Source organism: Tenrec ecaudatus, chromosome 12 (assembly GCF_050624435.1).
Source record: "Tenrec ecaudatus isolate mTenEca1 chromosome 12, mTenEca1.hap1, whole genome shotgun sequence".
Taxonomy (NCBI): domain Eukaryota; kingdom Metazoa; phylum Chordata; class Mammalia; order Afrosoricida; family Tenrecidae; genus Tenrec; species Tenrec ecaudatus.
In genome coordinates this window covers 137,185,935-137,210,816 of record NC_134541.1, presented here as the reverse complement: position 1 = coordinate 137,210,816, position 24,882 = coordinate 137,185,935, and the positions used below count along the sequence as shown (strand labels likewise).

The window sequence follows — 24,882 nt, the reverse complement described above, 5'->3', positions numbered from 1 at the left end:
GCTGGTGCAGCCTGTTCCCCTCTCCTCTGCCTTGTGGCGGCACGGCGCAGGCTGCCCAGCTCGCGCCTGTGCCCCCGTCCCCCAAGTCGTCGCGAGGGCGGCAACGTGGGTGGGCGGGCAGCCGGGGTCAGACCGGGCACGCGGTCCGGGGCGGTGGGGCGCGCGGAGGGCGCGGCCCCTTTAAGACGCCCCGCCCCGCGTCCCTGCCCCGCCCCGCGGGAGCCGCCCACGTGACCCGGGTCTTGTGACCGGCGGGGGGGCGCGAGGGGAAACGCGAGGGAAGCCCGCGGCGTCCGGGAGGGCGTCCGGGAGGGCGGGCGGGAGGCGGCCGGGCGTCCCCGCGGGAGCGGGAGCGGAGCAGAGCGGGAGCGGGGCCGCCGCCATGGACCACAAGCCCCTGCTGCAGGAGCGGCCCCCCGCCTACAACCTGGAGGCCGGCCCGGGCGACTACCCGTGCGGCCCGCACGGCTACGGGGCCATCCCCGCCGCGCCGCCGCCCTACCCCTACCTGGTCGCAGGTGCGCCGCGCGGGGGCTGGGCGGGGGCGGCCGCGGGGGGGGGCGGTGCAGCGGGGCGCCCCGCCGGGCCAAAGTTTGGGCTGAGCCCCGCGGTGACCTTTAACCCCAAACAAACTTTCCCCGACTCCCCCGTCCGGGTGGGGACGGGATTCCGGGCCGGACCGGGAGACCCGGTGGAGGGAGCGGGGAGGGCTCGCCCAGGTCCCAGCCCCGAGGAGGTTTTAAGGCACGGTGTTCCCAACTGCCTGACTGACTCCCCTCTGCCACGCCTAGGGTTCCGGGCACCAGGCCACCCAGAGCCCCTGGGCACCCTCTGCTCGGCCTCGGATCCCGGAGCCCCTGACTGCCCTGTTACCGTACCGGGAACCTTGGTGGTGTATTGGTTAAGAGTTGGGCTGCTAATAGCAAGGTCAACCGTTCGAAACCAGCAGCCGCTCTGGGAGCAAGAGGCTTTCTACTCCCACAGAAGCCCGCAGGGGCAGTTCTCTCCTGCCCTGTAGGGTGGAGCAGTGGGAAAGGACCTATAGCAGAGAAGGCCCTGGTGCAAGGCACCCTGCCCTACCGAGGGTCCCTGTGCCAGACTGCCTGTCCTGTGCCCTATTTCAAACAGGGCTTCGGAGCAGTTCTTTCTGTTTGGACCTCCCTTGTGGAGAATTTGCATTCCACTCCAGATGTAGGGAATTGGAGCCGCCCTTATAACTAAACCCCCAGGCGAATGGCTTGCATGTGTGCCGGAAGGCCACCGGGGTCTAATTAAAGTGCCCATTCTTGCCCACTCATTCGGTGGGAATGGGAACTCTCGGCAGGGGGTCAGGCTGGACGGGGATGCTTTGAAGGCCTGATTTCAATGAACTTTGCATTACTAAGGTGCTGCCTGCAGATCTGTGCAGAAGGCAGCTGGCAGTCAGACTTGGCAGATCAGCTATTACACATTACGGGAAGGATGGAGGCTTTTTTGGGGGAGAGGGACAGAATAGCAACCTTCAGACTTTTTGGCATTTTCTCCTTGCGCCCTCTGACCTACCTCCTCCCACAGGGTTGCCCACCCACCACCCCAGGGTCTACAGCATGCACAGTCGCGATGTCACCCGGTACCCTGCCAACTCCATCGTGGTCGTCGGTGGCTGTCCAGTCTGCAGGTAGGCCTGGAGGACTTGGTGTTCTGGGCTTGGGTTGGGGGTCCCCCATGGGGATGAGGAACCACTCCTGTGTGGGTGCCTGCTCCCTGGAGGTTGGGAAAGTGCTGTCACCCCAAGGTGGGCAGGTGCCACATGGGGCGATGACTGATGGCCAGCCTTTCCATCTTGCTTCAGGGACCTCAGACAGCTGTGCTTGCCCCGCAGCTGTTTCTCAAAGGTGGGGGAGGGGTTGCTTTGCCGGCCCTTTGGGGTGTGGGGACGGGAGAGTTGGAGTTTTTGATGGCTGCCGTGGGGTGTCCAGGAGTCCAGTGTGGGGCAGCAGCTTGAAGGCGGCTTTATCCTGAGGGAACTCCGACCGCCCAGAGGACAGCTGCTTGAGTCTTGTATAAACTTGGTAATGAGTTCTCATGGCTCACGGGGGCACCTGGATGTTTGTGCGGCCCTTGGGGAGACAGGTTCAAGGGAGACCTGGGGCTGGGCAAGAAGATGAGGTGGGAGCCATGTGTGACACATGATGAGCCACCTTAGGGCTCAGGACAGGAGCTGTGGATGGGAGAGCCACAGGGAGCTGTTGTCACACCTAGGTTGATTCCTGGCTGGGGGTCCCTGCACAGCTGATTGGGGACTTGGAGAACATGGAGGCTCGGCTTGGACAGGAAGGGGCTCTGGGACTGCTGAGGGAGAGCTGGCTCCTCCATGGTCGGATCCCGTTGGGGGTCTGGTGGCTGAGGTGGGTGATGGGTGGAGCTGGGGGTCTGAGTGGTCTTCAAGTTTAGGGAAGGTCCTGAGGCTGCTGGCTTGAGGGGGAAGGAGCCTGGGACCCGAGTCAGCTGCTCTGTCCTGGTCACCCGTTCCCTCCTGCTGGAGGTGCTGAGCTCTGGACTCCCCTTCTGGGACCTCTGCTTCCCTGTCTGGGAAATGAGAGGTCTTTCAGATGTTGGAGATGGGGGTCAGAGGAGGGTGGGGCCTGGAGGCCAGCAGCTGGGCCTCTGTGGCCGGAGGAGACTGGAGGCTACAGACAGCCAGGATAGCCTGGGGCTGTCCCCTTGCTAATGAGTTGTCACCTGGGGTAGGCTGTGCCTCTCCAGGCTCTACAGGAAGAGTCCTTGCCCTGGCCAGCTTTTGAGGCGCTGTCTTCTCTTAGCACAGCTGCAGTGCGGGGCCCCCAGAGCTGCCCCTTGCCCTTAGTGCCCTTGCGGGCTCCAGGGGAAGGAGTGTCGCCCCGGGGCCCCCTGGTCTCTGAAAGAGGGCCTGGGGCAGGTTCCAGTTGGCCACTGCTGGCTTCTTGGGGTTGGAGATGGGCCGTTGGCCAGCGTGCCAGACCTGGTGCTTGGCAGGGCCGGGCAGAAGTCACACGCTGGCTGTCATGGTTCCACTGAGCGGGGCTTGGCAGGCGGCTGCCTGACCACTGCTGGCTGGCAGGCAGTGACTCCACCTTCCCGTTTTAGCCACTTTGAAGAAGGTATGACTCCCAGACCTTAGTGTTGGCTGGGGGTATAGGTGCCCCTGACCCCAGGCTTGGAGAGGAGTGGCCCAGCCACACCCAGAGGTCGGGATGCCAGGAGCCCGGACTGTGGTGGCTGCTGGTCCAAGTGGTCAGGGTCAGGGAGCATATGTGGTTGGTGCCCTGGATGGTGGGGTTGGCAGGAGGGGCTGACAGCATGAGGTCTCAGGTAGAGGTGGGGGCGGGCAGGGGCTGTGCCCTGGGGGCTGTTCTGCCAGCTGCATCCACACCTCCTGCCTCCTGGGCACCCTTGCCTGTGGGGCTGGGACTCTGCCTGGCCTTGTCACACCCCTGAGTTTGGAGAGGTGTTGCTAGTGGCCCTGGTGACTCCTTGCTTGGTGAGGAGGGCTTGAGGGGCAGGCCAGTCACCAGGAGGAGCCGGAGAGTCTATGGTGACTCTAGGTTGGCCTCCGAGTTGCTTGGCAGCCAGGTGCACGTGGGCATGGCCAGGTTGGTGATCACGCCTGCTGTGGCTGTGCCACCCTAGTGGTCTCCTTAGTGGCCTCCTGATCCCAGGTAGCCTGGTGTGTGGGCTTCCAAAGGGTCTGGGGTGGTTGCCTGTGCTAGAGGGTTCCCCCAGCCTCTGGAAGAATTGCCAAGAGGCTGTTCTTAGCTGCCTGCCTCTCACCCCTGCAGGAGGCCCTTGGGAAGTGGGCTCCTGGGGCGCCCCCAGAGGCAGGCACACTAGCCCTATGTAGGGAGGAGGCTGGTGAGGGGAGAGGAGGGGTGCCAAGCAGAAGCTGGGAAGCGATTCCTAGTCTCGGGAGGGCTGGGGTCCCTTTACCAGCCAGTGTCTTCCCCTGGCGGGGTGGGGGTTCTGGGAGAAGTGCCATGGGAGATGCCAGGAGGAAGGCCAGCTGCTGCCCCCCCCCCCCAGATCCCCGCAGTGCTGCATACAGACAGACACCTCCTGGGAGTGCCTGTGACCTGAGCTTGCACCCTCTGGACCCGAGCCCCCCTGAGGCCAGGAGAAGGGGAGCCTCCAGGGTGGGTGGCAGGGGTGAGGGTCTTCCTGCCCCAGGACTACTGCAGGGCCAGAGACCATCAGGGCCCATGGTGTTTCCTGGGGCCCCTACGGCCCCCTCCTTCCCAGACTGCCCCCAGGCTGGCCCCGGGTTCTGCTCACTGGGACACCCACAGGGCTGCTTGGGCAGCTGGCCAGCCACTTTCTCTGCGAGGTTCCCGTCAGAGGTTAGGGAAGTGTACTCAGAGTGGGTTCCCCAATTTCCCCTGCTCCCATGGTGTCCCCACATGACCCCTCCGATTGTGCAAGCCTGGCGTGGGCGTCACCTGCCCCGCTGGGCTGCAGAGCCCAGTGAGGAGAGGAGGAACTTGGCCAGTCTGCTGAGGGGCCAGGGCTGTGGCTCGTGGGTTGGTTTGTTTTTTTCCTAAACAGGTTCCTGTCCAACCATGTCTACATGGTTTGTCCAGTGGCCTCAGTTACATTGTTGCAATAACGAGATGTGTCAGCACTCCCATGACTTCCTGTGGGGCTGTTCTGTCTCATCATCCAGGGTCTCTGGTCTCATGTAGGAAAGTTTTTGGGGCACAGTAGCCATGACTGGGAGCCAGTTGATGGTCTAGCTAGTCCGTGACCTTGGAGGATAATTTCTGTCTGAGGTTGGACGACTGTGTCAGGGCCATAGTCTTAGGGAGCCCTCTAGCCTCCACCCGCCTGGGAAGTCTACACTACAAACCGGCACAGCTGTGGACATTCGGGTGAATCCATTTGAACCCCTCCGGGGTTTTGTCCCCTCTCAGGATTAAGGCCGTCCTAGTCAGCAGGTTGGGAGTGACCATGGGCCACCATCGAGTTCTTCTGGTCTCAGGACAGGGAGGCCGCGTGTCCTGCAAACTGTCTGTCCTGCTGACCAGTTTCTCACCTGAGCCATTGGTTTTTCTTTAGTCTCTCACCCTGGAAGCCCAGAAACCAATATCAGAACACCTCCCCCGAGCCCCACCTTTTGAAACTTCCTTTCTGTCCGTCACTTCGCTCTTACAAAAGGGGAACCGTGTCAGGTGCGTGTTCCTTGGGAGCATCGAGCGTGGCAGCCCTCAGTGGCTCTTCTGGGCACCATGATCTGCCTGGAGCCGCCGTCTGAGCACTCGGCGGGTTTCACGTGTTGTCTGATTGCATAGTCATTTCCGGGTTTGGGAACACCCGTGTATGTCCCTCCTTCAAGCTTTAGGCAGGAGTGCGCCGTATGTGGGCCTTGGGAGACCTGTGGTTGTGTCCTAGGCGGCCGACTCCTGAGTTTTGGTGGACCCAGGAGCCCAGGTGGTTTTGGGCTCAGCAAACCTTGGCGCATCCTTGTCTGTCAGCGGGCACGCTGGTGCTGCTGCAGCTGAAAGGATGGGGATGGGTTTATCAAGAAATGGCCACATCACCTATCTCTGCAACAGACTCAGGGCCCCGAAGGCCTTTGGGATTGCGGGTGGGGTGTAACGTGTCCTCGCAGTCTCGACAGCCTGAGGCCGTGTGCTCTGAGGGTCGGCCACCCGTGCAGGGCAAGTCTTTACCTGCTCCCCAGGGCCTGCTGAAGCCCCACGTTCTCAGCGGGGGGGTGGGCTTCGGGGTCACTGAGACTCGGCAGACGGTGTGGGGCAGAGTCCACGCCAACTCCCTGGTGTTCCAGGAGGATGTGGGCAGTACAGCTGCCAGTTCTGCCAGGCAAGAGGGGGTGGGGCTGGATGGGCAACACTCCCGGCCCAGGCGCTTGGACCTGGTTTCTGGCCCATTTCTCGTATGCTTCCACTGGCGTTGGCAGGCCAGGACGGGGCTCAAAGCTTGTGTGTGCCCATCCCAGGCCCCGTGCCCCTCTGGGAGTGGACTCACTGGAGGCAAGGTGAGCCCTGGGAAACTCCCGGTGACAAGTGTGTGTGCACAGCAGTTTTGACCTCTGTCACCAGACTCAACAGGACAGACGAGCACGGGGTCCTCTTGGCTGACTCGTGAGCAGGCGGCCCACTTCATGTGAAGGCATCCTCCCGGGGCAGTGAGCCCTGGCTGCTCACGGAAAGCCAGTGAATCAGACCCACGAGCCACGCTGTGGGGCAAAGCTCTAAGGATTTGCCCGGAGGCTTGCAGTCTTGGTGACTCAGTGCTCAGGAGTCTGGCCAGGATCCCCAAGGTCAGCAGTTTGAAACCACCAGCGGCTCCTCGGGAGACTGGGCTTTGACACACCCTAAAGGGTTAGTCACAGAGACCCACAGGGGCGGCCCTACCTTGTCCTGGAGCAGTGGTTCTCAACCTTTCTAATGCCGGGCCCTTCCTTACAGTTAGCTCATGTTGTGGTAACCCCCACCCCCCAGCTGTAAAATTATTTTGTTGCTACTTCATCACTGTAATTTTACTACTGTTCTGAATTGGTGACCCCTGTGAAAGGGTCGTGACCCACAGGTTGAGAACCGCTGTCCTATGGGGTCACTATGAGTCCGCATCTATTCAATGGCAGAGTATTTTTTTGGGGGAGGGGGGCTATCGTAACGTAGCTTTATGTCCAGGTAGGGTTCCCTGTCTAGGTGTGATGGTGTACCCACAAAGGGTCTCCTGTGTCTGTGTCGGCTGTCACGCAGGGAAGGACAAGGGCTCTCTACAGCAGCAGGACACCCCCTAGTTCCTCTGGTCCCAGGGCTGGGCTGCTGCTCGTGTACCGCTTCTCCTCTGGGCCTTTGGCTGCCTCAGTCTCCTTACTCTAACGGGGAGGCAGTCTCTGCTGGTCCATCCCTTTGATCACCACCCGCCTGCTTTCTGTAACCTTTTGTGGGTGGGTAGGGAGGCGAGCATAGAGTTTGATTCCTTTTTTTAAAGTTGTTGAAACCAGAATTCCCCTTGGCTTATCCCGTTCGTTTTTCTTTATCCTGGGCCCCAGGTCCTGGCCTCTCTTAGGGCCTGGTTGGGTGCTGGCTTGGCAATGGTAGGGACAATGTCCACCCGCCTGCCAAGATGGTCTTGAGTTTCTGTCGAAGGGCCACCAGCAGCCGGTGTCTCTGGTACCTGTGGGGCTCAGCCCCCACCCCCCACCCTCTGCACCCAAGGGTGCATACCACCCCCCTAGCGGCTGGGACCCTGTGCGCAGGCGCCCTCTGGTGGCCACTGTGGCGTTCTTCCTCATTGCCAGCATCGCTTCCGGAAGGCATTGATTGGAAGCTGGTGGAAGGGCTGGTTCTAGCACTAGTCCAGCGTCTTTCCCCAGGCCCCCAAGGCTGGGCCAGCTCTGGGTAGATGCCACCTGGAGGGACTCCCCTGGCATCTCTTCTCAATCCCTTCATGTGCTTGGGATCAGGCCCAAGAGGGCTGTCTGGTGGGGTGGGTCCCTCTGGGCAGCCAGTCTCCTCCCTCTAGTGGTGTCTGGATCTCTGCCCCTGGGCACAGGGCTACAGTCACGTAGATGAGTTGCAGGGGCTTCCAGAGTTCCTGGACAGGTCCTGCCATTGCTCCGTCCCCCGAGAATTCTGGAAGCCCCTGGGACATGGTGTGCACTGGGGGTGGATATGGTGCTTTGAGGGGGAGGGGACACATGCCTGAGGGTTGAATTGTAGTGAAATGTCACCCAAACTTGAACAGCCAAACATAGCCCCAAACCCACTCCATCCCTCTCTGACGGGGTGGTGGTGGGGTGGTGTGTGTGTCCCCCGCGGTTCCTCCTTTGAAAGGGAGACCAAATGCTGTGTCGAAGCATGAATCGCCATGCAGGCAGAAGCCATGTGTCAGTTAATACCCAGGGGCTTCTATGGGGCGGGCATTGGCTGCTGCTCCTCCCATGGCACCTACCCTGGCAGCTGGCCAGAGGGGGCTCACCTGCCTCTCCCGCAGGCTGTGCATGAGGCAGGCCCACTTGACCCTGACCCCGTCCTCCCTCTCTCCACAGAGTCGGGGTTCTGGAGGACTCCTTCACCTTCCTGGGCATCTTCTTGGCCATCATCTTGTTCCCCTTCGGGTTCATCTGCTGCTTCGCCTTGAGGAAGCGAAGATGCCCCAACTGTGGGGCCTCCTTTTCGTAAAGGCAACCTCACCCCAGGCTTTCCAACACGCTCTTTTTCTAATGTAAATGTCGTGTACAATAGCTTTATCCCAGGAAGCTTCTGGACTGTTTTGTAAAGTGTGGAGGGGCCTAGGAAGGGTGCTCAGCTCTGGGACCCCAAGGCGATGGTGACTCACGAAAGCACTGCTGCTTCTGGGTCCTGCGATCCAAGGAAGGTGAGGGGTACCGTTTTAATAAACAAAATTCCTGTCCTTGTTGGGTTTCCACCTGCCTGTGTGCGCATGCCCTGCGGCCGCCTGCCCTCAAAGCCGAGCCTCCACTGGGGAGCGGGCACTGGTGAGAGCTGGCTGGACCGTCAGCCTTTACCTACAGAACATAGCTGCTTCACTGGAAAGGTAAGTGACTCTTCGGGAACATTGATGCTCAGCCGGTCCAGGCTTGGGCTTTGAGTGTGCTGTGTAAGCATGGGAGCGACATTTTCTGTGGGCTCGAGGGAGATGAGGAGCCCAGAGGGCTCTGGAGGGCCACTTCCCATCATCTGGAAGGACCAGCACCCAGCTCTGGCTTGGGCTCACTATGAACTTGGGCAGCCTCTTTGGGGGTTCCCCAAGAGTCGATTCTACAGCTCAAGAAAGCATGCCTGTTTCCAAGGTCTTTATTGTCATGAGATCAGCACCGTGACGCTACGGAGCTGGGGACCCCAGGACCCCCTCCCCTGACTTCTGCACGGAGTTCCATTCTGTGGAGGCGAAATGGGGCTTGGAGGAGTCTGGTGGGGTCTGCATGGTGCACCTGATCCCCTAGGACCTGCGTCTAGATCCCTGTGACAAAGCCAGAAGGCTCCCCACACGGGGCGACCCACCTGTTTTCCCTGAGCTGAACACTCCTGGACCCGCTCCTGTAGGTGGTGGGGAGACCCGACCAGGTTCTCTGCCCTGGCTGTCCCCTCCCACAAGAGAGCTTGTGATATTGTTCCACCCAGCTAGAAAGAGGCCTGCACTGGGCCAGCATCCAGTCCCCAGGAGAACAGCTGATGGCGGAGCAGCCCTTCCAAGCAGGAGGGAGTCCTAGGTGCAAATTCTGCTCTGGATTCTCCACTCAAGGTGAGCAAGGTAGGTCCTTCCTGCTGGTGAGACCCCCCCCCTCCCCCAGGCGGGCTGAGGGCTGCCCTGGCACACGGCCTGGGCAGTAAACCCAGCAGGTAGCTCGTGACTGCCGGCAATGACTGAACACGAAACGTGAAAACCCGCTGCGCTGACGAGACGCTTGCAGTCCCCTCCCTGGGTGGCTTTCTCCGATAAAACAGAAACTTAATGATTAAGTTAGAAAATTTGTATTTTACACATTATTTTCATAATTTATATTGCTTATGATTTGCACACCAAGGTGCACGCATACACACTTTCTCTTCAGGTAAATGTCATTGCTGTTGCCTGAGAGCACGTGCTTCGTAAAACACCCCTGTTGTCTTAGCACGGAAGCGGGGCGCCAGGCAAGAAAGCACAAATGATCTGTATATTTTGGCTGTTTAAGAAAAAAAAAAAAAAAGTGCACTAAATCATCCCAAATTTACAGAACAGAATGTGTAGATCTTAAATAATTTTGTTAGTCACTAAAGCTACTATTCGTTTTATCCTCTTGAAGACAGATGAGAAGATGCGTCCACCTGCCGGTGAGGACTGGGCCTCGACCGGGCGCCACACCAGTCCCAGCATCTTGGCGTCGGCGCGCGTGTGAGGTGCACCGGTCAGCGGGGCGGGAGAGTTTATGGGGGGAGCCCAGTGTCCGCCTTTCACCGGATGATGGGAGCAGATCGGTCGTTGGTCACCGTCGGGCGCAGCTTCACAGTAGCAAAGGGGTTTTCTCCACTATGGAGGAGGGGGGGGAGAGAGCCTTCAGAAACACTAGACCTCTGAGACACATGTGGTTTTCAGAGACGAAACCCCCTCACCCCCAACAGCAGTGGTGTCTGAACCCAGGGTGGTGTATCAGGTCACCCATGTGGTCCCTGAGAAGGCACAAGACAACACCTACCTCAGGAAAGGGGGCTTTGCCATCCCGTTGGCATTCTGTGAAGAGAAGATGAAGGTTACAGAGCGCCCTGAGGCGGGCGGGGGGGGGGGGGGGGGGGGGGGGGGGGGGCTTTCCACTATGACGAGGGAGGTTGGTGGCACCGAGGGTTAAATGCCAGCCTGCTAGCCAAGAGGGCAGCAGTTCAGAGCCATGAGCCACTGAAGGAGAAAGACGTGGCTCTAGTCTACTTCTGGATGGATCTACAGTCTCAGAAGCCTCAGGGAGCGCTTCTCCGCTAGCCTGTGGGTCCCCAGCTGGGAGCTGGTTCCAGCGTGACAGCAGTGGGTGTGGGCTCAACGGGACTGGAAAGGGAGGGAGGCCGTGAGTACGGGTATACACACCAAGGTGGGGACAGCATGTTTTGAAGGACAGGAACCTTTACAGGTGGGTGGCCACAGGCCACCTGTGCTTTCGGAGGACAGTGAGGATAAGGGGAGTCCAGCCTGCTCCTAAAGATGGCCCCAGAGCTGCACTGTGGGAGAAGGCCCCACCCAGCAGTGCCCACCCTCCCCACAGCCCTCTGGCGAGAAGAGGAGCGGGCACATCAGGTGATGTGTGGGAGGAGCCCTGGCCACGCAGTTGGCTGCTGACTGAGCACAAGGTCCCCCGATGGGAATTGTCTGCCACCGGACTGACAGGGGCAGGTCTACCGTGACCTCTAGGGTCAGCACGAGTCAGAACGACTGGATGGCTGTGGGTTTGGTTTGAGATGTGCGGGAAGGGGCAGATGGGGGCTCTGTAGTTAGCGAGTGTCAGTGACCAGCTTGTGCTGTCATCACCCCTCCCCTCCATCAGACACTTGCACCTGTGCCTCCCCAGGTGCCCCCACGCCCATCTCCCTTCTTGACAGCTTTCTCTCACACTGGATCCCACCAGCCATGGATAAGGAGGCCTGCATCAGGCGGGACGGGGCAGGTCTAGTCACAACTGGCAGTGTGTTCTCAAGAGGACCTTTGAGGGGCAAGTTATCAGAGATAAGTCCCCTCTCCCTCCTGCCCCTAGCCACCCCCTATGCCTGCCCACAACCCCTCCTCATGCCAGTGAGGCGGCTACTCAATTCAAGGCGTTCTCGCTGGGACATCTAGAAGATTCTCCTTAGGAGTTGCTCAGCCTCCCTGCCCCACACGGGACACTTCACCTCCATTTCCTAAGCTGCCCCAGCCCCCTCCCACCTTTCCTCTCAAACAGCAGCCCAGCTGGCCTGTCTCCCTTCTCCTCTGCCTCACCAGCCAGGAAAGTCTGTAAGTCTCCCCATCCAGCCTTGGCCTCAGCCCTGATTGGTGTTATTCGTTGGTCCCAGGGCCTCCACCAGCTGCTTATAGGAGGGCCTAACCAACCCCAACCAGAGTGCACACACTGGCCATGGATGGGAAGGACCTTGACATTAGTGAGTAGGGCAGCTACTGGTCACTGGTGCTGCCCTGCACGACACAGGGTGCCACACCTTGGTTCCCCTGCTGCCACAGAACAGGTGCTGTGACGGCCCGCCCCCTCCTTGCTGCTGGACTAAGGAACTCACAGGCCCTGGCCAGCTTGTTGGTGATCCTGGCCGAGCCAGGCCTGTGAGGGTGCTGGGCAGCAGACCAGCTTAAGCCGCTTTCCCCGCTGCTCGCCCTAGACCCCATGAAACCCCCTTCCTTCCTGCTGCGCACCCTGGACTCCCATGAAACCCCCTCCCTTTGTTTTTAAAGCCTGCTGGAGGCCCATTCATATTCCTCATCAGCAGCCCCGATGAGCAGTTGTTTGAACAGGTGAGCCCTGTCAACTGGCCAGTCTCACCTGGAGAGCCAGGGACTCAGCTCCCTGGTTACAGCCCCTTTAGTCTCAAGAGGGGGATGCAGAAGCCCAACAGTGTCAAGCAGCCACTCTGGGTATGCGGCCGTCGGCCACAGTGAAGGTGGAGAGCGGCCAAAGAGGAGCCACCGTTCCAGGTGGTTCTGAAAGCTGCTTCCACGTGCAATCCTCCAGGAGCGTCCCCAGTCCTGAGGAGCGGGTGGGGCTGCTTGCTTTCTGCTTCGCTCCTGGTGAACTGTTCTGTTTAGTCTGACCGACGCTGGCCTGACATGGATGGTGACTCAAGGTAACGAGTCAAACACAGAACTCAGTTCCTCAGATGCGCTGCCACTCACTGCTCAGGATCACACTGCTGCCATCCAGAAAGCTCTGGACAATTCTATTGCATACCTGATTTGTAAATTCTCAAGTTCCACATAATGAGATCTTGGGCCTCCTGCTGGGAGGCTGTTGGGACCAGACGGCCCACTGGGCACTCCTAGGTGGGTTCCTGGCATCTTGCTGAGCCACTGCAGCCTGCCTCCAGCTGGGGGTGAAGAGAGGCAGCATCTTATGGAACGCCGCCGCTCTCACTCCTGGATGTCTTCCTTCAGAAATCGTGCATCAGTAGTTGAGCAGTGGTGCCGGGCTGTGAGTGAGTGGTGGTCCTGGATACCTGCGTGGCTCTCAACTCTGCAGTTACTAGTCTTCATTCCAAAACCAGACCCACTGCAGCACTTCACTGACACAGGGCTGGAGGTGATGCTGGAGGGGATGGGGGCCAGGTGAGTGCCCCTGAGATCATAGCCCAGGTGTTGGGTCCTTAGAGGCTCTCCTTGAGGTGAACTCCACTTCCACTGGCTGGCGGTTAGGGAGTCCTGACCTGGATGCACGGGTGTTTTCCGATCTCCCCCAGACCAGAGGAGCAGCACTGGGCTGGCCATGCTGTAGACATGGTAGGGGGTAGATTTCAGAGTGGACTTTAAGTCTGCAGATCACTGTTGTCATGATGCGTGTGGCCACAGCACAGTGAGAGGAGGCTGGGTGGACACACTGAGAGTGACCGAGACGCACACAGACAGCGTGAGCACACACAGGCTGTTGGGAAAATGGTGCCAACAGGCTTGCTCCACACAGGGTTCCCACAGCCTCAGTCTGTAAAACACGCTCCGTGTGAAGCACTTCAGCAAGCTCTCCCTGCGCTCGGGGTCCCCAGTCAACTGTAGCAAACTCATCCCCCAGAGCACTGCCATGGGCTCACTAGGTGTTTGGCAGCACCTGAGGTGCCCCTCAAGGGGGGCAGGATAGCCCAAGTGGTCAGAAGCTGCGTGTATTTTGCCTCCTGGGGTGATGGTGAGGGACTCACGGTGCACTTATGCTCAAAGCAGGCGGCGGTGATGGGGTGCTGCCTGAAACAGCGCTGCTGGGGGCTTGAGATGAGATGTGGACCAATGCCAACGATGCTTTTCCTCAACACCTTTCAATGTGGCTTCCTCCCGTGGCAGATCACACTGGGTCACCCTGACCCTGCCAGGGGAACACGACTTTCCGACCCATCAGACAGCAGCGTGCTCAACACCCAAACTTTCCTTGTCTGTGCTACGCCGGGAGGAACACACGTTCTTGTTGCCCAGGCCAGTGAGGGCCATGACAGCAAAATGCCCGCAGTGCCGTTATGTATCACCCCAGTGCCAACCTCGATAAAGCCACAGTGCTCGGCGTGCCCTGTCGATGGCTGCCTCAAACCCGTGTGCATCTAGGACATTTCTCACTGAGAAACTTTCCAGAGTGCTCTACCACACAACGATAGCATGGGGACTGTCCGCACAGCCCACTCCGACCAAGATGTGCTCTGGCAAAACCAAGCAGGCAGGTGAGCAGCAGCTGCACCCTGGTCTGATGCTCCCCCCCCTCCCCCCCCCCGCTCACGTGTAGGGGCAACGGAGCACAGGACGTCTGCGGATGCACCGGGCATGGGCCAGGCTCCTCCACCTCGGGAGAAGACAACCAACCACAAGGGGAGAGAACACTTTCTGGAGTGAAGACATTAGGAGTCACAGGAACCAATGAGCAGACCCAGGCCACACAGTGGGTGTACCCAGCAGACAAGCTGCACAAAGACGACGACATCTGATATTTCAGACACGAGGCAGGGCTTTGTCCCATAATGCCTCACTGCTAAGGCACAGAGCAGGCTTTCGGAAGAGCAGCCTGGTCCTGTGATCACAAGGCTCTGCCTGCGCACCCACCTGAACTGAGACCCCCCTATGGCTGCTGGGACAGGGCTGTAGAGCACCGACCCCCTTTGCTGGACAGGGATGTATGCAGCCAGAGACAGCACCCGGTGATAACCGAATAAAAGACAATGAGGTGGCAAGGGCTGGACCACAACCTCCTGGTGACTTTCCATGAGGCAAGGGCACGGCAGCCTGGCAGACTTGGGGTCCAGCTTGGTGGAACCATCTGCACCTGGGGGCTCGTCCAGCTGAGTGTCCCTTCCACCGGACAGCCACCTCCCATCATCCTTCAAACTCAGCCATTCAGCAGTCTCCACCTCGCTGACAGTTCCCAGTCCATCCTCACACTGCACTCCCTAGCCAGTCCCTGGTACCACCCGCTCCCCACCTTCCTGCCTGGCCCTCCTCCAAAGCCAGCATCCAAAGATGCTGGAGAGCGGCACCCTGGCTGGCTTCACTTTAAACTGTGGCCCGATGGCACAAAGGGTGTTGGGTGTTTGTCACCTCAGAGCCTACTGCTTCTCACCCTCAAAAGATGTGGAGTTGTCCATCACTTTGGCCCCCAGACGGCTGCGGCGCCTCCTCGGGGTTGTGTCACCTGGTGAGTCTACTGTCCACTCAGCCATGTGTTCCCAGGGTACCCAGCAGGGGGCGCTGCTGCCAGCAGCTCTGTCCAGTCCTGGAGGCGCCTTCCCACTCTGGGCTCCCTGGCCCCACAGGAAGGTGGCTTGAAGGCCCACGTGGAGACTGCACAATGCCCCTCAGCCAGGGCTGCCCACACAACATACCACACTTCCACGGGACACCGCCAGCATGCCAGCCTCAGTCTGTGTCCCCATGGCTGCCTCCCACCCTGGGTTACTCTGGCCGCTTCCACGGCCCTTAATGCTGGTTCCCTACTAGCTTTTCTCATAGAGTACACAGTAGTCAGTTTTAACATGGGGGGACGACACAAAACCCAATGACCAGCAAAAACCTGGTCTGCTTATTTGTCCATGTCCACGTCCTCTCACCAGGAAGCACCATGGCCCAAGGGCCCAGGAGCCGGTCTTTGTACCTCTCTGAGCTGCCAGGGCTGGTGCCTGGGGCACGCAGCCTCTGGTCAGTCGGGGCCCTCACAGGTCATTCAAGGACAAGAGGGGTGGCAGTGCTCACGAGACTGCCTGCCGGTGTGAGGTAAATGCTTCCCGAGCAACCTGAAGGTTAAGCTTCCCAGGGTTCACCTTCAGCCTCCCTTCAGAAAACCACCTGACACCCGGAGCCACTGCAGAAAAGGGGATTAATGATCCAAGGCCTTCAGCGTAACCCAAAGCCAAGAGATTTCAAAGCCTAAGGAGAAGTGGTGATGGGGAGCCACTGGGCCCCCACTCTACCTGAGAAAAGAAGGGCTAGGGAGGAAGAGGCTGACCAGGAGGAGGGTGGAGGACCGGGAGGGGCTAGGACAGTGGGGATGGGAGTGGAAACTTGGGGAAATGAGGCTGGTGGCTTTACTCACAGGAGACGCAGCTTCCGGCTTGGGCGCTGTCACTCTGAAGGTTGAGGTCTGTGTGGGAGCCTCTCTCTTGTCCGCAGCTGCCCCCGTGGACAGACAGTCTTGGTAATCTGGCGGGGGGAAGAAGACCTGGCTCTTCTCAGCCAGGTTCACAGTGCTGACACTCCGCACGGGCACAGGGCTGAGAGGAAACAGGTCAGGATAGTGAGGGCAAGCCTGCCAGCCTCTGACCCAGCAATAGATGGTTGAGGGGGCCGCTGCCAACACACAGGCGCACACGTGCACACCCCTACCCGCATGCACCCTACAACACTGCAGTGTTTTGAATGGCCAATCTTCAGTCATGAACAAACAAAGCAGACGCTAGCTAGCTTGATTAGGAGTTGGACCTTATCTATATAATCTATAGTGATCAATTGAAAAAGACAGACCACAGCACAAACCTAAGTAAACACTTAAAGATAAAAAGGAACCACCATGCTGTCTCCACAAACGTTACTGTCATGTCTTGGCATCCCGGGGTGCTACTGGATGGGGGATGAGAGGAGGTGGACTCAGGAGCCACCGTGAAGTGGGGAGGGGGGAGATGTGTGTGTGGTTCCTGGAGCACCGCCCCAGTTCCCTGGGGCACACCTCGGAGACTGGGACTGGAATGGGCTCTGAGTCATGGCAGTCACTGACACTGTGCTGCCCTGAAACACACTTGTTGAGTACCAGAGGTGGGACTCAAGCCCTGGGCGGGGAGGCCTGAGGACCATCAGTGTCCACAGGATGGGCAGCAGAAGAACCCTTTGAGGTGCACACACAGAATGGTTGGAGGAGTGGAAAGAAAAGAATCCAAGGTAGAACATTCTGGAAAGTGCGTTCCCCAAGGTTCGAGGCTGTACTAAGGACCACATTTTGTAACCAGAGCAGCACTGATGAGAGGTTGGCTGGGTCTCTCCATCTGCTGGACCCTGTCCAGATCCCCATGAACGATGGAAGAATGGAACAGGGTGGGATGGTGACCTCTCGTTCCCCCTGCCCACGGCTCTGCTTGGAACCTGGGTGTGGCAGTTACATCATCTGGTGTCAGTTTGGGACTTGAGAGGATTAAGAGTGAAGGGGTGGAGTCTAGTCCGTCGATCAGATCATAGCCAATGAGGCCTCTGTGTGAACATGGCCTTCTCCTGAGAATTCTGGGAGCTCCTTTATTTTTCCTCCTTGGAGGCAGGAGACACTCTCTCTGCTCACTCCCTTGGAGACTCTACTGAGAAGGTGAACTCCCTGAGAGCCGCTCTCCTGACAAGACACATGGCACCAAGCTGACAGACCCCGTGCCTGAGAACTGGAGGAGCCCCGGAGAGACTCCTGCTAGCACTGAGATGCTTACAATGCCACTGGACCCACAAGACTTCCCACCCACTGGCCTGTGATCTTCCTGCACTTGGCATCTTTGCATGTGTTTTGTGAGTCTGAAGAGGATTTTACAGATTGGTATCAGACATAAGGGTTAATATCAGACTTAAGAACTTGATCTGGACTGGCTGTGATGTTTTCTCAATATTCAACTGCTCTTGTAGATAAAGCTCTTTCTTGTACACATGTGAGTGTTTATGAATTTGTTTCTCTAATATTTCCGGACTGACATGCTGGGCTCAGGGTGGGCTTCTGGTGGCTGGGGAGAAGGGACCACACTCAGGGGCTACCTTGGCAAGGGCGGAGCGGCTGCTTCCTCTGCGTTCCCCTCCAGCACCTGTGTGTACGACGATGGGAACCAGCCTCTCCTGCAGGGGAGGGGGAGAGAAGACCTTTCTGTGGTACGAGCAGCGGACAGCTCAACAGCAGGCAAGCCAGGGAGCAATGGTGAGGGTGCAGGGGCTGACCCACCCAGGCTCACCACAGGGCCTACGTGTGGGCCGAGGCTCGTGGAAACACACATGCCACTGATAAGCCTGGTTCCAGGCGGACTGACAGGTGAGGGCAGTGTTTACTATTTAATGTGAGGTCATAACAGAACGACTGATAAACGCAGATCGTGCTTGAGAAAGCAAGTCACATGCTTGGAAGAAACAAAAGACCAGGTGAACATTATCTGCTCTGAGGTGACTTTGTAGACTCTGGTCTTATCTGTTGGAATACCAAGTCCAGGCAGGCCTCGGGAGTCTGGGGCCCTATTTCAGTCCTCCCCAGTTGAGCAAAGAGCTCATCCAGTAAGCCCCACGTGCGTTTGGTTTCCCTGGTCTGAAGTGTGGGATACCATCGTGAGGAAGTCTGAAACATGGCAGGCATGAGCAACAGACGTGCCACAGGAACATGTGTTTGGGAAAACGGTACCCACGTTGGATGCAGGGCAGCTCCCCACATCCACTCCGTGGAAACCAGGATCTGCACCGGCAGGTCTGCTGCACACGCAGCTCCCCACTGCTGTCCAGTGACTGACCCAGAGCCCCGACAGGACAGGGCAGACTTGCTCCATAGAGTTTCCCAGGTCTTACCTTCTCTGGAGGAGCAGCTGGTGTTTGAACCTCCAGCCTTGCAGTGAGCAGCCCAATGCTTAACCCACCGCACCACTAGGGCGTGTACAATAGAGGATGGCCCGAGCCTCGTGGGACTTACACCTTGGTGGTGTCCAGCTCCCCGTAGAGCCAGCCGTCCTTCTCCTCGGGGATGAGCAGCGTGATGACGGCCCCCTTGGTGAAGCTGAGCAGGGTCTTGTTTCCGCCGTCGGCATGGGCGAAGATGGCCCTCACCTTCTGCTTCTTCATCAGGTTCAGGCCCGTGGCCACGGACACCGAGCGCTGGAGACTCGGGTCCTCAGGAGGCTCTGGTCCAAGAGGAAGCTGGCGTGAATGACGCTTCACTCACGGACACACTCATTCCCAGTCCACTGACCCCAGTGGAGCAGAGAGCCCAGGCTGGGCGGGGGCAGAGAGAAGCACCGTGCCGTCCACACCAACAGACCATGAGACCGAGTGACTCGCCGGGACCCGAGCTGGTAGTGGCAGGCTCAGGAGTCACGGAGGGCAGCCGGCAGCACCCGTAAGCCCTGGGAGCATGTTGTGTGTCAAAAAGCAAACGCAGGCTGGTATCACTCCTGCATGTACACGGACAGGCTTATGTGACAGGCTTCCTCCCACTCACGTTCTGCTACCCTAGGGCTGGATCTGGCATCTCTGCCTGAAAACAACGCAAGCTCTCACTCTGCAGCATTCTTGGATTCTTCACACCGTTCACACAGACCTGGGGTCATCTCCTGCCACGCAGCCCCCAAGGGTCCTGTGTGTCAAACTCGTGAAGTGGAGGCAGTGAGGCAGATGTAAACGACCTGACCCCCACCCCAACCTGGGACACAGCGTTTCTCGCTGAGGGCCCTGCACTTGGCTCCCTTTGTGTTCTCATCTTACAATCCAGTTAGAATCCACCGTGAACTGACGGACCTTTGCTGCTTCCGTAAGAACTGGAGAGGAACTTGACTCCATCTGCAGGCAGAACCCCGCCAACCACACTTGCAGCTGGAACCGGGACGCACCCCAGAGAGAACCATCTGAGAACCAGCGGCTGCCCTCGGGGGCCAGTGCCAACTCTAGAACACCTGTTGTTTCAGGCAGCAGCTTTTGATGGGCAGGGTCCACTGTCTTCCAAAAAACCAAACGTGCTGCCATTGAGTCAGTTCTGATCTAGAGCTGCCCCGTGGGCTTCCCAGACTAGGACTGCACGGAGCAGAAAGCCTCGGCTCTCTCCCAAGGAGCGGCTGCTGGTCTCCACGGCTGAGTGTGTGGATGGCAGCCCCACGTGTACCCCCGAGGCCAGCGGGGCTGCCACCCTTTCATCCAGTTAGTTCCTCATGTAGTGACAAGCCCCCCCTCAACCATGAAATTATTTCCATTGCTACTTCATCACTGTCATTTTGCTACTGCTAGGAGTCGGGCGACCCCCAAAGGGGTCGCGACCCACAGGTTGAGCATCACCTATGGCTGCTGCTGCTGTGCGCTCCCGGGGCTAGTACTCAACAAATACCCTTGCCCTCACCCCCCTGCACATCTTGTCGGCTGGCTCGCTCTCTACAGGCTGCCTGAGTCACACCTAGACCTTTATCTGCTTGGAGCTGAGACATAAGCTGTGAGTGTCTGCTTATAAAGCTCCAGTTCACCACCGCATATTCAAAGCATGCCCACCATTTATATGAATAATAAATAATAATAAAGCCTTCAAAATCACACCAGGTCTCTTACCTGTTGAATTGTTTGTCCTTTCTGAATTCTGGGCCACGGTTGCTGGGTTAGTAAACATATCGATCAGGGGACCGCTGTAGACTTTAGTTGACGTGGCCGGGAGCATCTTTGGTGAATATTTAGAAAGGGTGTCGTAATCTTTCCCGACCTGTGGAAAACCCTCTGTTGGTCTAAGGCTGAGTACCACGCAGTGAATCGACAATAGGGCTTCCCCGGACTGGTCAGCACCACCTCGTCCTCCTCCAGCTCTGTCTGCGCTCCCCTGCAAAGATCTCACGTGTGGCACACGCCCTGTTACTCCTCTTTGTAGCCCCCCTGACTTCAAGGGAAAATAAAAGGTTCCCCTTCTCGTTTTCTACAGTAACATGCAGATCCTGCCTTCCAGTGTCGACGGCCACGGGCCAGTTTCTTAGAGGCGCAGTCCCAAGAAGGATGGATGGACAGCTAGAGGGATTTGTCATGTTTCTCGTGCGGTCACGGAGGCCTGCCAGCGCTGTTGTGAGCGCCAGAGGGGAGAGCCCGAACTGGCCCGCCGGCCCTCAGGAAGCTGGCTGCAGGTTTCTAGCTCTGCTTGGGGGTCTATCAAAAGTCATCCTCAATTTTCTTTGTATCAGGACTGTAAAACCAACCAACATAACTCATGGCTATCTGACCCCCAGAACCCGAGGGGCAGAGCGGGACAACCAACATAACTCATGGCTATCTGACCCGCGGAACCCGAGGGGCAGAGCGGGGCTGTCTTACTGGGTTCCGAGGCTGGCAGCTCTATGGGTGCTGGTGGCCTCGTTTTTCTCTGGGAGGCCACCGGGTGGGTCTGAACCGCTGACCTTGTCGAGCAGCCAAGCGCTTTCCTGGTGAGTAGCTACTCATTAAGCAAGCGGTCCTTTCCCAACTCACTGTAGTGCCCGCTGAGCACCTTCCTGGTGAAGGGCAGCTGCCCCCCTGCACCCGTTTTTGGATGCTGCCCTGCCTCAGGAGAAGGGCTTTTAAATAAATGTAAATATACAGTTCACCCCCACTTTCATTTCATTGGAAAATTTTAGAGTTAGCTTTTAAATGTTTTTCTTTATCCCAAGAAATCCTCACGGGATTCTGATGGCCCAAACCCCACTGCTGACGAGATGGCTCCGACTCACAGCAGCCCAGGGCAGTTGGAAGGCTCCTCAGGGTCTGAGACTGACATTGGAGGTGTCTAAGCAGATTTGGCCTACCACCCTTTTCAGAAACACAAAAAAATGACTCATGCCCTCTCCCCGCCATTAAAACCTTTTGTCTAGAATAAATAGAAAGGCTTTTGCAGACCCCCTGGATCATTCCGGGGCCCCTTGGGGCCAGTATCACCCACTTTGGGAAACATTGCTCTAAAACTCTGCAGGAGCAGACAGCCTCATCTTTCTCCCTCAGGGGACTGCTGGGCTTGAACCGCTGACCTTGAGATGAACAGCTCAAAGCATAGCCCACTTCCCCACTGGGGCTTCTGATGAGCAGCACACCCAGTGTACACAGCAGTGGGGTGGTGGGAGTGGTAGACATCGCTCCTCTCTACCATGACCCTGGTAAGACCCAAGGGCACTCCACCTCCTGCAGCTTGGGGCTGAGTCTTTCTCCCTAGGCTCCATGCTGTGATAAGCCCTGGCTAGCTGGTCTTTTGTCTCTGCTGCCCTGGGGAGTGGGCCCCTGACCACACCCACACCGCCACATAAGACTGGAACCCAGGGCCACCAACCAGCAGACGACAACGCCCAGCTCACAGAGGAGAGATGCCGGGGACGCCTGCCCCAGTGGTGACTTCCACGATGTCAATGGCATCGGAAGTCATGCCACTCTGTTCTCTTCCTCAGCACAGCTCTGCTTCCTCCACGGGGAAAACATCTTCCAGTTGGAACTAAAAATCATGGCGATGCATTTTCCAAAACAAGAGACCCCAGTACTGAACACAGCAGGTGGCCCTTTGCACAGATTACCGGCCTAGTGTGAGCACAGACGGGCCCTAGAGAGAGAACAAGGGGGGCTGGAGGTGCAGTGGGAAAGGGATTGCCTGCTAGCCCAAAGTCTTGGGGTTTGACCCGTCTGGCAGCTCCTCAGAGGACTCCGTGGTGACCACAAAGAGGGTGGCCTCGGGCAGCTCGGCTCTGCCACATGGGGTCGGTGTGAGCTGACGTGGCCTGGATGGCACCCAGCAGCAGCAGCAGGAAAAACCAGGGACCCGTGACATCCATTCCACCGTGAGGAGACCTGGCCTAACCTGCGATTCATAAGCCCGCAGCCGGGCTCCCGGCTAGGCCGCCGACGCTTATTACCATGTTGCTTCTCTGGACCATCGGCGAGGGCTGAGGCGTCCCGGACACAGGGGTGGAGAGCGGCGTCTTGATCTCTTCTATCATGTTCATGATCTTGTCGGGCACCTTGGTGGCATCACCACATGTTTCCTGCCACCAGGGCAGCTTGGCACTGAGCAACTCTGCAGACTGCAAATCCCAGAGACACATGGGTCAGGGCAGCAGGCAGCGCTGAGGGGAACGGCAGCAGGCAGTGCCAGGCCGTGTACACCATGCTGGGCGGTCTTGCTGGGGAGCCCCATGAAGGATTCCATTTAAGTGTGCCAGCCCCTCAGGCCACACGGAGGAAGACTAACACGGGGTGACACAGGATGGAGGACACGTTCAGAGACTGAAAAGGATCCCAACAGGAGGGGCTGGGGAATGTGGGAGAAATATTCAGAACAAAACTCAAAATCATAAAAAAAGTTCAAGATCTGATACCAACAGGGGAGCCTCTGAGACCATGGCCCTGACATCCTCAGGCTAGCAGGGAACTCATCCCCGGGGCTCGACTTTCAGCCGAACCACAGACAGGCCTACAAGGTGACAGTCGCTCCAGAGTGGGCCGCCCTCCTTAACCAGTCAGTCACCTGCGACCCGGAGCACAGGGTGGTTGCTGTGAACCTCAGCAGAAAGGAAGGGATGTACCCTTTTGGGGGTTGAATGACCCTTTCACAGGGGTCACCTGATTCACAACAGTAGCAACATGACAGTGATGAAGTAGCAACAAAAGTAATTTTATGGTTGGAGGGTCACCACCATATGAGCAACTGTATTAAAGGGTCGCGCCTTAGGAAGGTTGAGAATCACTAATGTACAGCAAAGGGCTGGTGATAAATATCCAGTGTTTTTCAATTGGGTTTATCTATATATTACTTTCATCATGGTTTTTAAAATGTTTCATTTATGTTACATATTGTATTTTGAAAGATGTTATATTTATTAAAATATAACAGGTTTAAAAACTGAAAAAAAAGGAAGGAAGGAAGGGGACTGGGAGCCTGGGGCTGTACGAAGAGGTGCTGGAATGCTTGTCACAGAATAAAACTATGGGTTGTTGGATGGAAAACCAACTTGTTCTGGAAACATTCAACAAACCCATGAAAAAAACGTTCAAAGTTACAAAAGAAGGACAGTGAAACAGTCTGTGTGAACCCCCACTCCGTTCCCAGGGGCCCGAAGGCTGGCCAGGGAGGGTCTAGGGGCGCTGACTGGGGCCTTTTTGGGGGCCAGGAAGCTAGGCTGCACAAGATCGCTGCCCCGCCACTCCTCTGCCCTGTCTGAAACAGCCCAGGGCCCCTCACCCCACACTTGGCTCTTACTCTTGAGCATGGACGCTAGAAGGGCCCTAATTTAGTGGCCCTGTTTCGGGGGCAGCCAGGGGCCCTTCTGGATGTAGTTCACGCAGAGCACTCCTTGGACGTGCTCACTGGGACAGGGCTGCAGAACCACAGGGTAGGGAGAGCTAGCAGCTGTCCACCACAGCCGGACCCTGGCAAGCCATGTCAGACCACATCTGGGCCTGCTTTACTCAAAGGCCTGGACTCCTCAGAAGGGGGAGGCACATAAATGCTGGTGTGTGTGTGGCGGGGGAGTGGAGGCGGAGGGGGTGCGGCCTGGGGTCAAACAGCGAGTGTCGGTCGGCGTCCGGCGGGCAGTGACCGAAGCGCGCACCTGGAGGTGATACTGATGCATGTGCCCTGCAAAGCTGCAGTGCTTGTCGACCAGGAAGCAGAAGCGTCTCTTCTCTTCAAGCAGGGCGTCCTTGCAGCCATCGGCGATGAACTTCTGGATCTCCGTCTGACGAGAAATGACGGTTTCCACGTACTGGGAAAATGAACAACCGCGACAGGGTGACAGGAGTGAGCTCCAGGAACCAGACAGCTGCCTGCCCGCCTCCTGTCTGCTTTCACAATGGAGCATGCATGCCATGCAAACAAACAGCAGGCAGAAAGAAGCTGCCACCCAGCTTGAGTGGATAAAAATTCTCCTCGTTAAGACTCCTGTCTTTATGTGCCCACCGTGCAATGCTCGCGGAAGGTTAGTTTGGCTCTGTGGGGATGGCATGTGGGCTCTGGAGCAGAACGTTCTAGGTTCCAGTCCCAAACGCCAACCACAGGGTCTAAGCCTCAGCGCTCCGGAAACAGGAGCCGTGACTGCTACCACGGCTGCTTGCTACCCTCCCGCTCACCTCGGTCTCCTTGTGCTCGTACTTGAGTGCGTTCCGTCCCCCTTGGCTCTTCCTCCGGATTTTCTTCAGCTCGGCCTGCGACTTCTCCAAGGAGTCCAGCTTGCTCCTGTGCTCCGTTTGGTATCGCTTCAGTGTTGCCTGGAAATGAGGTCGGGCTCAAAGGCACCTCCCAGCCAGACCAGCATCCCCCCTCCCCCATTCACCTGGGGCACTTCTGCAGGCACCTCCACCAGGGAGGCTGGCTATGACCTTGCTGCCCCACCCCCCTTCAGTGTTCACATTGCTGCTTGGCCTGTGTTGCCACCTGGTTCCCAGAGGACCTGGACGTGACTGGTAGCCCTTGGCACACGGAGACACCGGCTCTTTCCCTCACGAGCAGCCAGCCCTCCTTTCCTCAGTTGTTTCCGGACCCTCGGGGGTCCGAAAGGTGCTTTG

At 58.0% G+C, this 24,882-nt stretch overlaps 2 protein-coding genes across 2 annotated transcripts in view; one reads left to right on the top strand and one right to left on the bottom strand.

Moving 5' to 3' along the window:
- The first annotated feature begins 285 nt into the window (after positions 1–285).
- On the top strand, positions 286–8,397 carry BRI3 (brain protein I3). Its single transcript, XM_075565056.1, has 3 exons — positions 286–518; positions 1,555–1,657; positions 8,033–8,397. Exons 1-3 carry the CDS (start codon positions 383–385, stop codon positions 8,163–8,165), a joined length of 372 nt encoding a protein of 123 aa, XP_075421171.1. The 5' UTR covers positions 286–382; the 3' UTR covers positions 8,166–8,397.
- A 1,263-nt stretch (positions 8,398–9,660) lies between these two features.
- The window catches only part of BAIAP2L1 (BAR/IMD domain containing adaptor protein 2 like 1), an 84,406-nt gene continuing 69,184 nt past the window's right edge, over positions 9,661–24,882 (bottom strand). Inside the window, exons 6-14 of the mRNA XM_075565055.1 lie at positions 24,448–24,585; positions 23,931–24,083; positions 22,236–22,403; positions 19,936–20,083; positions 18,320–18,527; positions 17,410–17,487; positions 15,725–15,902; positions 10,181–10,215; positions 9,661–10,014 (exon numbers count right to left, since the gene is read on the bottom strand). Coding sequence (XP_075421170.1) covers positions 9,939–10,014; positions 10,181–10,215; positions 15,725–15,902; positions 17,410–17,487; positions 18,320–18,527; positions 19,936–20,083; positions 22,236–22,403; positions 23,931–24,083; positions 24,448–24,585 — 1,182 coding nt within the window. The 3' untranslated portion in view covers positions 9,661–9,938. The remainder of the gene's footprint in view (positions 10,015–10,180; positions 10,216–15,724; positions 15,903–17,409; positions 17,488–18,319; positions 18,528–19,935; positions 20,084–22,235; positions 22,404–23,930; positions 24,084–24,447; positions 24,586–24,882) is intronic.